The sequence below is a fragment of the Pezoporus occidentalis genome, unplaced genomic scaffold (genome assembly GCF_034315485.1).
Source record: "Pezoporus occidentalis ecotype Australia unplaced genomic scaffold, CSIRO_AGI_Poc_V1 ctg4, whole genome shotgun sequence".
In the NCBI taxonomy this organism is placed as follows: Eukaryota; Metazoa; Chordata; class Aves; order Psittaciformes; family Psittacidae; genus Pezoporus; species Pezoporus occidentalis.
This window is the reverse complement of record NW_026915724.1, coordinates 21437296-21455488: the sequence shown is the minus strand read 5'-3', so window position 1 is coordinate 21455488 and position 18193 is coordinate 21437296. Positions and strand designations below refer to the sequence as shown.

Genomic DNA, 18193 nt, shown 5'->3' with positions numbered 1-18193 from the left:
GCAACTTTTGCTTCACCTATTACACTGTCTTCATTTCAAACCATAAGTCTTCTTGCTTCCTTCTATTTTCTCCCTGTCCTGCAGCAGAGGTGACTGAGTGAAGTGGCTGTGTGGGTACTTGGTTGTTGGCTATCAGCCCACCACACTCTAAGCCTTCAGCACAGACAGGTTCACTTACACAGCACTCTATGTCATATTATGATCAAACTATGAAAAAACTGTTTTAATTAAAAAAAACTGAAATATTTGTGTATTAAATACATACTTATCTTGACTAGACAGATAATTTTACATTATTATGAAAGGCATAGTCACCTAGAAAGCCTCCTGATAGGAACTCTAATTTTTTTATGCCTCACTTTTGACTAAGCTAAAATTATCTTGGTCTAGTAAATATAAATCTTATAAATACTAAATACTTAACTGTTATGATAACAATACTGCTTTCTGGTATTTTTCATTAAATACTTCTTTCCAGTAATGACAGTAAGAAAACAAACAAAAATAATATAAAAGGGTTAGTACTCGTATAAGCTTGCATCTTCAAAACGTAACACTGGGATTCTGACAACAACTATTTCATTCTATGTTTGGTGTTTTACCAGTCAGTTCACCTAAAATGCCATTCAGCCACTGACAGGTGGCCAGGTGACTTCACAAAAAGTAACTTTACTCTCATATCCAATGGAAATACATGAAATCACAGAACCATAGAATGGTTTGGGTTGAAAGGGACCTTAAAGCTCATATAGTTCCAACCCCCAGCCACTGGCAGAGACATCTTTCACTAGACCAGGTTGCTCAAAGCCCTGTCCAGCCTGGCCTTGAACACTTCTAGAGATTGGACGGCAACAACTTCTCTGAGCAACCTGTTCCAGTGCCTCGCCAACCTCACAGTTAAGAACTGAAGTATGTGATTTTTCTTGTTAAAAAGACAAATAATACTAAGTCATTCTTTAAAAGATTAGGATCGATAAGCTAATACCATTTGCTTAGTCCTATTTCCTCTACATACACTTCTGCCTATCTTCCACCAACTTTACAGCAGCAGAAAGAAGATTCAAAATACTAATGACAAAAAAAAAAAACCCTCCAGGTCAGAGTATACTGTGAGCAGTTGAATCCCAAATTAATATCACTGCCAGTCTTCCTGAAAATTACTGTACAATTGCTTTTGTATAATAGGTCTACTCTGAATTCTTTTTACAGAGGTCAGCACTATTAATTATAACATCCAAAACAGGAGCCAAGAAACCCAGGAAAACCCAGGAAAATAAATCACACTACCTCACTTAAAGAAAAGACATGCTGTCAGTCACTCAAGAAAGCAGCCCTTTGCTAAACCTCATCTGCTAATTGAGACTTAACAGTGCATACTTTTGCTGTTACAAGGGATCTCTTTCCACTTTGTCTGCAAGTTTGATATATCTGACACTGAAAAAAAGAAAAAAGGAACTTTACCCAAAAGAAAGAGAATTTTTATCAGGCTTGGGATACTAGGGAGAAAAAAAAAAAAAAGGGGGAGAGAGAGAAGAAAAAAACAACCTGGGATCAAACATAAACTGGCAAGGAAGGGGTGTAATGAAATGGAGAGAGCTCAGTGCATACCTGACAATAAAGACTGCACAGGCATCTCTACAGTGGCACTGAAGGTTGGCTTCAAGGTCATTGTAGCTGACATACACCAATAGCTTATACTTAAAGGCATTCAGTCTTAGATCCTGCAGCCTGATGGTTTAAGGTACACAGTAAAAACTGCTAGTGAAATAACTTACGTTTTCAACCTTAGAAAGATGCTTACAAATTTCCAGTTACTTTTGAGTACTTACCAGCACATTTTGTTCTTGTTCTGAGAGCTGGGCCAGGAGAGCCGGTTCCTCCTTCACCTGGTCTTGTAAGTAATACGCTGATTTCATATTCTGTGTCGGGATCCAGGTGCCCAATCTTATAGCTTGTGGAGTCCACAGGTTGTATGTCATACCAGCTTCCACTTGAAGTTCGATACTCAACTTCCCTTTGAATAATGGGTCCATCCCCATTGATAGAATTGGCATTCAACTGTATCCACAGGTAAGTTGCACCAACAGAGGACAGCTGAGGTGGAGCAATGGGAACTGGTGGCTCTGAAGCATAGCAAGTTACAAAAAACAGCAATGATTACACTGTAATTCTTTTCTGCTTCTAAAACATTCAAATAAGCAATGTGTTTTGCACTATATTAGAGTTGAAGAATCCATAAAACTAGGGTTATGAAGAAATAATTTATTTCCAATAAAATCTAATATGCAAACTGTGTTGCTTATGTACTTGGAGATTCTAATATGAAAATTTTGTTTTATTCTGAGTAACTTCAAACCAGGTACTGATACTCCAGTCACCAGACATTACATGGCAAATTATAACTTACAGTTTAAAAATGAAGATGACGTCAGGTTTTCCTATCAAAATATCGTTATTACTGGATGTAAATAGAAATCCTACAGAAAACTATATTTTTTTTAAGCTAAAATTGCTATTGCAGTCTATCCTTAGACATAACCAGAACAGTGAGTTCTGCATGAAAACAAAATGAATTTTTTATTCATTATTTCTCATGGACTGCGCTACTCAGCCTTCGTATTTTCATAGACTTCAGTGTAAGCAGAATAAATACAGCATTTTTCAAGTCCTTTATCCTGGTTAAACAGAAAGAGCTTCTAAATGAGAGCCAGGGGAATTCTTTAGTCTTTCATATGAGTCTGATCCTACGGCTTATTTTTGCTGCCACACAGAAGCAGTACCTGGTCTCACAGAGCAAGCATCTTTTGATAGTTGGCATTCTAAAGATTTCAAAAGTTTAAATGTTAAAACAACTTTTCTTTAACAGATGATAGACACCTCATTTAAAATTAGACTGCAGAAATAATTTGCAGACCTCATCTCCTTTTAAAGGAAAATAAATTCTTTTTTTTTTTCCTGTTGATTAACCAGGAAATTACTCTGCTGCTTCATACATCACAGCTGCACAAAATAACAAAATACCCCTTCCATTGGTTAAATATATTGAAGTAGAATGAAATCAGGCTGCTGTAATAAGGCATTGTTTTATCCAATATTCTGAACATATCTATCAGCAAACACTGCCACCTTCTTAAGGCTACACAGAATATGTAATGAATGTAGAACATCTGCCTTCCTTAAGCTGTAGATTCAGATTTATCCTCTTCTGCTAACCATTTTCCAGCGTGCTGAGATATAGGTAGTCAAACAGAAAAGAAACTGAATTTATGTTTTTCATACTCTTTTCAAAGACTTCAAAGTCAAGAGTTAAAGCAAAAAACATATAGGAATGATGCACAGGGGACAAAGGAACTCTGGAAATAGGTATTACTGTTTCCTGAAAAATAGCAAATTTGCTATTTTAACAAACATGTAATTATTCTGCATTATGATACCTTTCTTTAGTTACAGAAAGAGTACTCAACCCACAGAGCACAAAGTACATTGAAGATTAGCTATGCTTCAGATAGTTAGTCTCTAATTAGCACTGCACACTCATATGTAAGCTTCGATCTGTGTGACCTGTTAGTAATTGCTGAAATATGCCATCACAAAATGGCAAACAAAGGCACCAGCAATATATATTTTCATCTTAACAAATTGATTATTGTAATAAAGAGCATGATACAGTGAGCAACAATCCAGAATGCCTTTGAAGACATCTAACTAATTATCACTGATAGGAATAGACATAAAAATTGCTTATTATATTATGGCAGATTCCAAAACATAAAGAAAATAATATTATTTACATTTTCAAATCAGTAAGGAAAACAAGGTTATATGTCAGTAGCAGTATATGGCAAACTGATGTCATCTTTTGGTTAGAGTCATACTGCAGTTTTATTGAAATTATTGTTCCTGAAGTATATAAACTCAGGCTTCATACAGCAATAACACGTCTGGAAACAGCCTCAAAATGATTTAGCATCAATTTAAATCATTAGGCTGTTTTGTGAGCCAAGACATGAAATGTAACTTTTATAGAGCATCCTAAGGCATTTACTTAGCCATGCTGAAAGAACAGTTAATTACTTTCAAGTTTCAAATGCTACTAAAAGCTGTTGAAGTGCCATTCAAAATGCGAACTCAGGAGTTAGGTCACTAAGGTTAGTGGTTACAACAATTCATTCCAAGTATTACAAGAACTTGAAACAGACAGTATTTTATTGTCTTTTTATCCCTCAGGGCATATTTTTCATTCCTTTGTGACCACAGTGCAAAAGGTTAATGCAAGCTGCATTATTTTATCAAAGCCTACATATACTGCAGTTTAATTCTAGTAACGTAGTTTAATACTAAAAGTAGTCTTCTTACCAGAGACTGAGGTTACATAAAATGAACCTTTCATTACAAATATGATGCTCATTATTAAGTGACTGGTTAAAAACATGAGATCCAGAGTTAAGCAGACACTTTAATACAGTGTACTACCAAATATAATGAGCCAATTTCATGACTGAAATATGAAACTTGTTCTTCTGACTTTTTATTTGTTTCTGTTATTTTTTTATTGTTATTTTTTACTTGTTCTTTAGACAGAATGGTTTAATTTTTTTAGGATACTGAGAAATTTCAATCACTTAATCAGATAAGTATCAGGCTGCAGCACCACCACCTTTCACTGAAAGCAGTTTTACTGTTTGCCACCAGGGTAGTCTGAAATACATATCATGCAAATTACTTTGCGATTAATACCTTTACAAAAATGGTACAATAACCTGTGTTTTTACAGCTAGGGTATTCAGAAAAAGAATTTCAACTGATTGCAGAAACAAGTTTCTAGCACTGGCTGTTTAGGTTAATTGGTTAGCTTAAAGAGGAGTTCTTCCTTGTAGATCTTTCTTGAAACAGCTAAAAAAAAAACGCTGTCCAGTACTGGGAAACCCTTTAAAAATGCTTTTGAAATACAACATTAACTCAAAAAAAAAAAAAAAAAGGTAAGTTCATCTATAATTTCAAATTCAGTGCTTTTAAATTCTGTGACAAATGGAGATAAGCATAATCTCTTATGGAAAGGAAACAGTGGCCACCCTACTAAACCAGAGATCTGCAGAAGTCAGAAGGCTTCAGGCAGATGCTCTAATGTTACCCTACATAAATAGAGCATTTACAGTAAATATGAGAAAAAGACAAAGCCTTTATAAGGAGCAACCCTTCTCATAGGCAGAGGATAAAACCAAATTTAACCGTACTTGCATAGAAACTTTATTCATAGAAACTATTCATTCTTATGCCTTCTATATTAACTGGAAACTTGAAAAGTCAACTCCTTTATTTACACTGCTTTGTATTTTAATTACACAGAATAATACAGAATTTCCAGATATTTTCTATAAGATCCTAAGATCTTTATGTTTTGCAGTTCTTTTAAAATTTTTATAGGGAGAGGAAAGGCATCACACAAAAAATACACGTTTATCCTTGGTGGCTCAGAAGAGCTAATTTAAAAAATGGGGGGGGGGATATCTACTTCAATAATAATAATATTTTCCGATTTTTCTTCTGAGGTGAGTGGGAGAATGGAGCCAGGCTTCACTTACAGAGGAACAGGGAAAAAAACATTAATCCTGCAATCTGATTTATTTCCTAAATTAAACAGTAATTGTTAGAAAGTCAATACCATGGTATTCCCATGTGATACTGTTTAGCATATCATGAGCAGGTGGAGTGATAAAGTATCAATCATCTCTGATGCTATGTCCACATTAATAAGGTCTTAATACTTATAAAACTAATCACATCATCATAATTGTATAGTCTTGAAATCAACTAAACAGCCTTAAGACTACTTTCTTCCATTTTCCTACATTTTTTTTATATATATATACACATATACATATATACATATTATTGTGCTCCTCTGCTCCTCTTTTGAGCATGCAAATGATTCCATGCCATTGGGAATGATGAAGAACAGTGTCATTTTTACAGCGTTTAATTGTGGATGAAGGCCAACAAATATCCCCGCTGATAACAAAAGACATGGAGGTGACCGAAACACTACAGTTCCTCATGCAATTCTGGTCTTGGTTTGTTGTTGTTTTTTTTTTTTTCTCAAAAAAAGGCTTTAAATAATTCCTGCCAAAACATTTAATTATTTAATTAAACAATACCTCTAAACACTATGATGCATAACACGAGATAATTTTACACTATTCCTTTACTGAGATTGTTTAGGATGAAAACTTGACCTGGCCCACTACCCTAATGTTCTTGAAATTCCTTTTAAAGTCATTATTTAAAAAGAAGTAACTGTTTCATTTTATACCTATTATTAAACTTTACAGAAAAACAAGTGTCCTTGTACTATACACTGGTAAACCTATGCAGGCGTAATCTAATCAGCTGGCACTCCTGCTAAACCCTATAGTAGTAACAGTTGTACTTTTACTACCCATGCCAGCAAGGCACAAACAGTTCTCTTCCCCAAACATGGTTTCTTCCAAACTCAAACATTCTGAATTGTCCACTCCTGACTTGCCAACTCTTCTTTTTAGACAGTGGTGCCTCAGCCTGCACTACTTTTACTCCATCCACATCTGTTTACCTAAGTGTTCTAAATTCATCTACCCTAAATTCCCACTCCAAGTTTGGGTTTTATTCAGTAGCTTTTAAATTGACTTTCATGGGAACAGACAAACAGTGGTTTTGACCTAACTATTATCCTCCTGAAAAAAAGTTCCTGCTTCAAAAGCCAGAGTTTTTCAGCACTTTCTTAAAGCAAGTTTGCTAAGATGGCTGAACTATCTCATCTGTTTTGGCGGGAGGTTTTCTCAAAACCTTCAGGCTGAGGCACACACCCACAAAGGATAATATCAGCCTGGAGTCAGTCTGTCAAAATAACAGCATCTGAAAGCAGGACTTCATGACAGGGTTTGTCAAGCAACCATAAAAATAGAGTCCTCATACCAGCAGTTTGTAAAAAAAGGGGTACAGACAGACCGATGGATCCAGCATAAAAGGGTAGTTGGCAGAGAGAAGAGATGTTAAGTACCTGTGTATACTTAATGTATAAGAACAACTGATACTAAAGATAAGCAGCCATTAATATATTCTTACTGTCTCTTGCTCTCAAAATGATTTTGTCCTCCAGAATAAATTGTTTGCTGTAGATATCCAAATAGGTTTGTTTCTGTTCTTGGTGTTAAATCTTCCATTTGGAAAGATGCAGACATTTAAGCTGCCTGTATTACAGATGGCTACCTTTCTATGTCCTTCCTTAAAAACCTAACAAAACTCCTTTCGGTCAATCTGACACCTAGGTTTACCTTGTTTGAACTCAATAAGCAGTCTGAACCCTGTAATAATCTGATGTCTGGTCAGACGGACTCATTCTGCTCTTCTAAACCTAATCAGTGCTGGGTCTGCCCACTTTTAGAAAAATTCAACCTAGGGACTGTATGTAGAAGTCTAATTTACTTCACCAAATACATTTAATCAATTCCACCCTACAATTTTCCTTTTGCTTGATGTTTGATTACTTTTATGTCACCTATTAGATACGAACTGCTGTTTTTTACAATAAGTGGGTGATCTGACAAGGCAAGGGAGACAAGAATTTCATGTCTCCAATTAGAAAAAGTGACATTTCAATCCAATTCTCCAACAAACTTAGATGAGGATAGTGTGCGGTTTGAGCACACACAATGACAAGGCACTTGTCTTTTCAGCCTCTCCTATCAGAACAAACACTCAAGTAAATTGAAAACCTCCCCTTCAGGATTTATTTAAATAGATCAATCAATACTTTATTTCACCATCCTCTAAAAGGCAAATAACACAAACAAGTTTTCAAAAAATACCCTTGATTCTTTTTCCTTCGTTTTTAAGGCCAGACTAATTGTTCACTGACAGGCTTTTTCATGTGATCTACACAATATTCATGTTTACAGTTCTTTAATGAGATAACATGGGATTAACTGACAGCTCTTTAATTGCCTTTTTTTTTTTGTCCTCCATACAGATTAAACCTCTCTATAACTGTATCTGCTCAGGTAAAGAAGCAAAAGAGAGGGAAAGAAAGAACATCAGGCAGTTACTTACACATCTCTTATCTTCCAGATTGCATTCCTATTCCTTTGTGATTTCGGGTTTATTTTTCAGCACCTGCTACTGGCCTTTCTGCTGATTTCAAAAGTTCTGGTACTTGGTGTCCAATGCTACACATCACCATGCTACAGCAACACTACAAACCTTCAAAAGGTTTATGTAAGTAATTGGAATTTACTTAGAATAAGTTCCTACTTAGTGAAACTATGTCTACAATGAAGTAGAATGAATGTTGTACAGACCTGTAACGTGCTCCCTAATTAAAAGCAAAGATACTTTGAAAAAGAAGAATTTACTTATTTCCAACTGGAGTTACAAATTCAGCAACCAGAATGAAACAGAGCACAGTAATAGTGAAAAACTGATTCTGTTTAATTTGCAAAAGCTAGGTTTGATTGTCCTGTCATCCTGGCAATGTAATTCCAGGGCGATTCCTACTAAGTCAGTTTAGTTACGCTAGTGTAAATGAGAAGAGAATTAGATTCATTGTTTCCAACAAAGAGCAGGGAGTAATTACACCACTGTTTCTACACATACTATTATTAAGCCATCAGTAATTCCCAAGTATACTAAGCATTACATGCAATAGGGGTAAATGTACATTTTCCATGATTTATTGATGGTAATGGATTAAAAAAAGATATAGCTGCACCAAAATCGATCCATTATTTTTGAATTCTGCTAACTAACACTGCAGAAAGGCTGCTGAAAAAAATAGGAAATACAATTTCTTAATTATATGCCATCAATGTAAAAGCGTATTTACTAATTAGCCCCTAATGCTGCTATTTCAGTATAGTCATCTAAGGTTTTACAGCACAATGTTTAAAATGGGTCTTTTTAGGTCAGAAGGAATGACCTGCAGGTGGCCTCATAAAAGCTCCAATACAGGCAACCGGGATTACCATAATTACTTTGCCACTCTACAAGTAGTTAATGGGATTACACCCTAAGGCTATCCATTTGTCCACAGTGCCCAGTGCAAATTTTCTGAAAGAATCTGAGTAAGCACAGATGCTGTAATGATACACTTCATAATTTCAACTACTACACCTCAAAGGGAGCACTAATAAATTAAAACTCCCTAAACTAAAGAAATTGGAAAAATCTAAATTCTTCAGCTTCTGTACCTCCTGTCACTGATATAGTCAAGTCTTCCATCTGCCTCCTTCAGGCAGTCTCCATTCTTCCTCATTTTCACTGCTGTTAGGTGTGAAAGATGCTATTCCTACTGGGGCTTATACTGCACAATTTCTTTCCTTGCTGACATTCCCATTTTCGGCCACCCATTTTTATTTCCCTTTTATTTCTTTTTATTTTTCATGCTTGAACTGAAATAACCTAATTTCTTCCACCATGCCTTATAATTATATTCTCATCTCAGCCACTGTTTTGTTCTCCATCTGTCCATTCTAATAGTTCATCTCACTTTTAACGCTACAATTTGTTTTGTCCTGTTATCTTCACACACTGGCTATTTGCAACATGCTTCTCTTTGTCTTGTCCTGTTTCTGTCCATTTTTCCTAATCCGCATCCATTAAAACCATATTCCTGCTTTTGGAAAATTGTTTCTTTATTATGATTCTCTTAAATCTTCTAATATTATTCCCCAGTCTAACTCATAGCTCAAGTTTCTTCCTTTCCAATCAACACCTGCTCATCTCACAGACAAGCAAGCAAAATGGAATTTAAACATAATGAATGTTAAAAATTGGTTTAGCACAGTTTTCTATAATGAGGATGTACAGACCTGTATGCATTTTATTTAAGTGTTTCCTGCTGTTTTTAAAAACAGCCCTGCATATGTTGGAGTATATATATTTTATGTGCTCATTTTAGTGTAAATCTCTTATATTTTGCAGTAAGTATGTTTTTAGAAAGCAGTCTCCACAAAGGAGGTAAACAGCCAGTATTATGCTCATACTTTAAAAAAAAGTTGAAAGATACACAGCTCTAAACAGTGCATTTTGGGGAAATATTTAAAACAACAATCAACAAGTAACTGGTTAATTAGCCCTGGCTGCTTCTGTCATTCCATTGTTACAGCTGGATAGACTCTTAAGATTTACATAAACAGAGTCTATTTATTGAACCTCTTATCGACTTTAACAGGCTATGGATGGTACTCTTACTGAATTAGCAATTCCATGTACCAAGCTTGCAAATAATGAATTTTATTTTGACATACCTTTGACTATCAGTTCTGCATAGTTTGATACACCAACTCCTCCTTCTGTCCGAATCATGCAGCGATAGTTGCCAGCGTCCCTCTTTGTGGCATTTACCACACTGAAAAGAGCTACAAATCGGCGAAAATTGAACACTTTTATGTCCTTCAGAGGTGCATCCCTTACATAAATACCCTAGGTAAGGAAACAAAAATAAAGAATATTGTTAGTCATACTTAAGAAAAAAAATACTGACAACCAATTTTATTTACCTCAAGTTCCCCAAGAGGGGAGGCAAGATAAAAGCAGAAGTCTGTATGTTACTTTTACAGATGTTTACTCTGTGAGACTTTACTGCCTTGCCATGTGAGTTAAACCATTTATCATCAGTGGGCAACCACTCATCTGGAACAGCTGTTTTCAACTCTTTATAGATTAACTAATAGAAAGATTCAGGAGCAATGTAACATTTACTTGCTTGGCTTGCTTTACACAAATATTTAAAGTTACTTCTTTTAAAGAAACACGAAACCCAGCATACTCAGTGTCTGCTTTCTCTTCCTGCTCTGCATCTGCTACTTGGTGTATGCATCTTGCACAGCTTGCACAGAAATGTAAGTGGGTGGTCCTCATATAGCAGCACCTACAGGTGGGGATATTAGTGACTCAGGAGGAAGAAACTAGGCACAGATTTACCAGGCAAATGACCACAAGGCTGAGACCGTCTCCATCTCTCACTTCCTCACTCTGATAATGGGAACTGGGGAGTTTCTACTCTTGTGCAGTGTTTCACCTTCAGTTCAACATACTGTGCATCTTGTGTAGGCAGGGCACAAGAAAACGAGCTGTGTAACAGCTGAGGAGCACAAAGGCCAGTGTAAGTCCCATGCTACCAACCTGCTCCCTCATGTGATCTGGCACATGGCTGCAGGACTGAAAAAGTGAGGGCAGCAGGCGTAAGAGGGCAGAGATGACATCTTGTCATGTTCTCTGACACAAAGATGAGGGCATTGAGACTGGGCTCTCAGATAGTCATCAGAAAGTGTGTTTCACCTGTCCATGAAACAGGATCCGTGTCCTATGAACACTAGCAAACTCTCAGAAAATATATCATCATCAAATTACCAGATTACTAGAATTACTAGAATTACAACTGCTGGCTGAAAAAAAAAACCCACATATACAAATCTAGCGAAAACATTCACTCAAGAAAGCGAACAAGAAAGATGCACTTTTCATAGAAACATATATTTCAACAAACTGAAGGCTATAGCCATCATCAAAACATCAAAAGAAACTGGAGAACACCAATAAGCACCTCCCAAAAGGCACTCTTCATGAAGGTATATGCCCAGTCTGATGCTATATAATGATACCAGATCGTTTTAGTAGAATTTCCTGACTTCAGAAGCTTCAACCAGGGCAAGGCTCCTGCACTACCAAGCTTCTATAAACCATCAACACAGCTGGTGATTTGTTTTTCTGCCCTAGATTTTGTAGTTTGTCCAGCAGAATTTAATATCTATATAGGAAATAGTAAACTCATTTTGTTATAGCATTTACTTACCACTACATTGAGAGTACCCTTAAAATACCAGTTATAACCCAGAGAGTTTCAAGGACAAGGTACATAAAATTAAACTCACCCATAAATCACAAAACCACATCAAAATTCATCATACCATTAAATGCTAAAGAAGCAGCACAAGTAACAGTAAATAGGATTACTCTACAGTAAGGCAGTTATTTTCTCTTCAAAAATAAACATGGGTGAAGCACAGCTTATTTAAAAGGAAAAAAAAGGGCTTGTAAGATGCCCAAAGAAGAATGTACTATTATGCCTTAAAAATTACTCGGTCTTAAATTATTACTTGGGAAGTACTTCAGGCAATTACCAGCTCCTTAAAATTCCTAGAATTCGGAGTTGCTGATAAACCGGCTTCTCTGACATGGCATGACAGTTACCAAAACAACACTTGGAAAGCAATATTTTGCACTACTATTTCTAAACTACTGTTTTTTACCACTGTAATATCCTTCTAGCAAGAATGGCTGCAGACAGCAGGAAGCAAGCAGATGGGTTAGTTATGATTTTGGAGAATTATTATTTCTTAAAAGCAACATTATATTTTCCCCAAGACAATAACTGATTGATCCTAATGATCAGAGCTAATGACCAGTCTCAAACCACATTTTAAGAGTTTCATTTTAAAGTACATTTCTTCAGCTTTCAGACTCCTTAAGGACTCTATGCATAGCCAAGTCATGTGCTTACGTTACATCCACCCACGCTAGTTTTTCCTTTTTACTAGTCACAACATCGGGAAGCTTTACACAGGCTACTTTACCCTGCCAAGAAACAGGGTAAGTTATTCCCTAGAGAACAACACACTGCCACACACTGATTGAGTACCTAAACTAGCTCAGCTCATTTAGAGTGCTAACAAGCCCCTCTGCACTCCAGCCTGCACAGTACACCCACCCTTCCATGCAGGGCAACTGCATCCAGACTTTACCAGGACACTCATGGGTTACAACACAACTGAAGAACCATATGAATATTGTAAGAATTATTTCTTGCTGTTCTCACCCAACAAAAGCTACAGGATGCTGCTAAAGGGACAAAAAAGTGAAGGGAAAGGACCAGGCAATACCATGAAGCAGTATAATTTCTGCCTTAGCTGCAGCTCAGTAGGAGAGGAGACCATGGAAAGGTATGATGCATGTGCACTCCCCACTGGCCCCAGACAGAGAGGGGACTGTCTCTTACCATACAGGCCCCCATCAGGTCTCCCAGTAGCCAACAGAAATCCTGACCACCACAACCTGAGTTGTCATATAAATGAACAGCAGTCCAGAAAGGCAACTGCTCAAATACTTGGCCCCATAGTAAATATTTCCCATCTTTTTTTGTGCCTATGTATATGAAAACGGGAACTATTCAATGCTTTGCAGCTTTTCACTGGGGTCCCATAATCTTTTTCACCTTCTGCTGATTCTTGAAAACACTAATCTCACCTGGTTTCAACTCTTTTAACTGCTGTTCTAAAACAGGAAATCTTAGTTTGACCAAATAATTGATTTATATGGCCAAGCAACACATGCTATGCATTCACATCAATAATTTTGACTAAAAAAGGAAGAAGGTAAAGCACATTTCAGAGGCACACATCATTTTCTTCAAATGAACAAACTACATGAGCCTTAAATGTAACTCAGCTTGGCTCTACAGAGAATTCGAGGATTTTTGCCCCCCACCAAAATCCATATGTGAAATGGTTATGAATGGTGGATTCAAAATTCTTGAAGGAGCTCCAGAACAAAAAGCCTTTATTATTAATACACTTGTAAAATATATGTGAGACTATTACTCATAAAGATTATCTTGACTGGCTTCTCTTAAACATTACAGACTCAACAAGACAAAGCGTAGAGTGTCTAATTAAAAGTTAGAACTTAAATTGATCCACAGAAACCAATAGCATGATACCTCCTACTAGAAGTCATAGGTGAAAAAAAACAACAACCAAACAAAAAAACCCTAAACAAAAAACCCCAAACCCACAGATTTTCTTTATTTAGTCTTTTTGGGAAAAATATTTTCTTGGAAAACACAGTGCCTGGAATAGACAAAGACTAAGAAATATAACTGGTTTGTTTTCCACAAGAAAAAAAAAGAACCACCTGAAGAGAACAAGTCTTCTCTCTTCTGGGACTACAGCAAATGAATAGGAGAGTTGCCTAATTGATTTAAAACTGAATATAAAGGAATGGTAATGAAGGTAATGAATTCAAGTATAAGAAAAGTTCAATCCACAGGCATTGGAGAAGAGAGCTAAACAGGCTGCACAGAAAAAAAAAAATTAAAAAATCCTACACCTACAACCTCTCCCAGACTCTTATTTTAGTAAGGAAAAAATGGCAAAAGACTATTTTTAGTCTGAAAAATGCTATTTATAATTTGATATGTATATTTAAGTACAGAATAGGTTCTGTTTTAACTATATGGAAATGGCCAGCTTCGCTCCCTTTATTTGTGATTCACATTTGTCTTCAGAAAGCTGCACAGGTATGACAGTGGTCACTTTTACGGTTTTCACTATCCGAAATTTGGAGGGGAGAGTCAATAATGTTTCCTTTTCCATATTTAACAGGCACATTTTGGTTCAAAAAATGATAAATGGCATGGTGCGAAAAATGACAAGCTCTCAGTACTGATTGTCAATAGATATTCATTTATAATGGCTAGAAATAACTTCCTGATATCAAAGTAACATTCATTTATTTAACATATTAGTTCATCCCACTATACCATTTTTTACAAATTATTATTTTTAGTAGTATTCACAAGAATTACTGAAAATTAAACAAAAAATGATAAGTCTGTAATTTACTAATCCCATTCCACAGATGACTAGAAAACTCATGATCTACTCTATATTAGAACTCATTAAAACAGTTAATTGGAGCAAATCTGTAGGATGCTTCTCTTTTCTGGATGGGCTTTATTTGTTTACTTTAAATACAATTCAAAGATAAACTGGGGTTTTTTTTTTACTTTTTTACTTCAGCCCTGCTTTGCCATGTGAAAGACTGACTGAGGCTTTACCATAGACTACGCCTGTAAGCTTTTCCTGCCTCTGGGACTCAGAGAACTGTGTGAACAGGACTCTTCAGACTTTGGAAAGAGGAAAATGCCTTAATCATTTAATGTTAGACCTGCTTGGACCATAAAGGCCACGTCCCCAGGGCAGAGCTATCTAACCTTCTTAGAGCAGAACAGTTTTGACCACAAAACAAAAGACTGCAAGACGTTGAAACCCAAAACCAAAAATAACAGATTCTACCGGCTGCTGAGCAGCCCATAATGTTTTCAAATGCTCAGAGAAAGCTTTTCAAACAAACAAACGCACATCTTTAAAAATGCTATTTAAGACAACTAATGAAAATATGTAAATGATAAATCACTTGTAAGAATTAATTTTCTGTTAAACAACATGCTACTTAATACATAGGGATATGAAAAAAAAATCTTAATTTAACCTCAGGATATACACAGCTTAAAAATCCATATTCCTAGTACCACCATATTAAAATGCATGCAGAGACAGCTTAAAGCACTCTAAAATGCATATTATTTTTCCATTTTAGGCAAGCTAGAATGAAAATAAATAAGCTGATGGTTATTTAAATGAGACTTAAAGTCTCTTTTACACAATGAACTAACTCTTAGTTTTCTAAATTAAAGCAATCTAACAGCAAGATATGTATTAACCTTTCAGAAATACTTTTAACAAAAATGCATCAGTAATTCAAAGGGTTTGAAGTTCTGGGACGTTACATCCAGCAGTACCACTGCATTAATCACTCTCAGGGTATATTTCAACAATTCTGACAGAAGAGACTTAAAAGGAACCATCAGTCAGTCAGTCACCCTCTGTCCATACAGGTAGACTAAGGAGCTTTTCATATATTTAATAAAAGAAAGGGTCGGCATTATTCCAATTTCAAATATGCACATTAATAAAACTGTGATTAGAGCCATACCAGTGGGATCTCAAATAACATCAGCAGTGCCTAAAGTAATTTCGTTTAAAATATGTATCAAATCTAAATCAAATAGTAATTAATACCTCAACAAAATTGCTTTGCAGGGTTTATATCATTCCAATAATTAAGACAGTTGGCTCTACCTCTGAATTTCTAGAACTGCTTTCATAACCAAGACAACTGTTTGTCAGTCTAGATCAGAACCACCACATATCCTGTGATTATCCTGTATTACACATCTGTGTAAGTTAACAAGTGTATTTCATTTAAGTAATGAGGCTGTGCTGGAAGAAGATTATTATTGTCCTGTTTGGAATTATTCTGCTATGAGCCAGAACTGCACTTTGCACGTGTAGCTAATGAGCATTCAAGCAAAACATTATTATTTTACCTTTCAAAAAATATTTCAGCTTTCAATATTTTAATGTTCGGTAACTGAACATTAAACTGAACATTAACTTTTCTTTAAATCACATGGCTCTCCATAAATCTCTGTTTATTATGCTTAAACCTAAACGCTGGCTGCAGCTGCCAGGTAATAATGTAAAATATTACTAAAGTTACACATCGAGTAGTCACATTCTCAAATGTTAAGCAATGACATTTATTTGAAGATACAATTAAACAAACAGAAAGAACACAAAGATATTATTTCATTTCCTGCAGTCATTAACATCAGTGTAATTTAGTCAGAGCAGTTACTCTGCACATACAGAAATTGTTTTCCATCATTCTGACAGGAACAAATCTGTTATTACCACACAGAGATTTTAAGATTTTAAAAGAAAAAAAAAAAAAGAAACCAAACCCCAAAACAACCTCCCCCCCCGCTCAATGTATTTTTTAGTTTTCAAGTAAACTCCAGAGTGTTTGAGAAGAGTTTATATTATCTAACAATTTGTCAGTGCTCATAAAATACATAAAAATCCCAAATCTTCTTTCCATTCATCTTTAACAGCACACAATAGAATACAAAATGACTTGTAGGAAGCTGTATCCTCAGAAACATCTGGAGAAAAGAGAGCACTGTGAAATCACTCTGTAATGGAGAGTTTTATACTTTGGACAGAAGTTGTGTCAATGATCCATGCAGCTGCTAAGAATTCTGCTGAATTCATACCCCTACTTATAAAATCATTCAATCTAATACTGTATCTTAATTCTATGAAATACAAAACACTAAGTACTTTTCATCATCCTTTTATTTGTATTAATAGAGAAGAGATCCAGAGCAGCATTGTGGAGAAGGACTTGGGCATGTTGGTCGATGAGAAAATGAACATGAGCTGGCAGTGTGAGCTCACAGCCCAGAAAGCCAACTGTATCCTGGGCTGCATCAAAAGGAGCATGATCAGCAGCAGGTCGAAGGAGGTGATCCTGCCCCTGTACTCTGCTCTCATGAGACCTTACTTGGAGTATTGTGTGCAGTTCTGGTGTCCTCAACTTGAAAAGGACATGGAACTGTTGGAACAAGTCCAGAGAAGGGCCACGAGGATGATCAGGGGACTGGAGCACCTCCCGTATGAAGACAGGCTGAGAAAGTTGGGGCTCTTCAGCCTGGAGAAGGCTGTGTGGAGACCTCATAGCAGCCTTCAAGTACCTGAAGGGGGCCTAAAAGGATGCTGAAGAGGGACTCTTCATTAGGGACTGTAGTGATAGGAGAAGGGGTAACGGGCTCAAACTTAAACAGAGGAAGTTTAGACTGGATATAAGGAGGAAGTTCTTTACTGTAAGGGTGGTGAGGCATTGAAATGGGTTGCCCAGGGAAATTGCGAATGCTCCATCCCTGGCGGTGTTCCATGGTGGTGTTCAAGGCCAAGCTGGACAAAGCCTTGGGTGACATGGTTTAGTGGGAGGTGTCCCTGCCCATGGCAGGGAGGTTGGAACTTGATGATCTTAAGGTCCTTTCCAACCCTAACTATTCTGTGATTCTATGATTAAAAATTTCAAGAATTAGGATGAACACCTTGCTAAAAAGATGAAAATAACATACTTTTTTATTTTATTATTTTATTTATTGATTTTAAATACTCTGGTTTGACATTCTGCAAACACCAGGCTTTATGGAGGGGCTGGGAAGAAGCAAAGTAATGAGGAGAAAATGAGAAAGTAAAGATCATTAGTATAGTTTCATCTGTATATACAATGCAAAATATACTAATGCAGGCATTTTTCTGCCTTTTCTATCCAAGCACATAACAGGACAGTTAAAAAACAGTGTGCTCAAGTCCCACATTCTCTTCATTGGAAAAGCATTATCTTGATGGAAAGAGAAGCAACATGGGATGCAGGAAGACCAACATGTCTTCTGGGGTCAACCAAGGTTTTAAACCACCAGAATAGCAGGCAAAACCAAAGAGATACTAAGTCCTACAAAGCAAGT

At 36.3% G+C, this 18193-nt stretch overlaps 1 protein-coding gene across 11 annotated transcripts in view; it reads right to left on the bottom strand.

Annotated features, from left to right (window-relative positions):
• PTPRM (protein tyrosine phosphatase receptor type M) overlaps nt 1-18193 on the bottom strand; it is a 473439-nt gene that overhangs the window by 280368 nt on the left and 174878 nt on the right. For all 11 annotated transcript variants that reach the window (XM_062632987.1, XM_062632988.1, XM_062632990.1 and 8 more), the window contains exons 6-7: nt 10281-10455; nt 1830-2123 (exon numbers count right to left, since the gene is read on the bottom strand). In XM_062632987.1, the coding sequence (XP_062488971.1) occupies nt 1830-2123; nt 10281-10455 (469 nt within the window). The remainder of the gene's footprint in view (nt 1-1829; nt 2124-10280; nt 10456-18193) is intronic.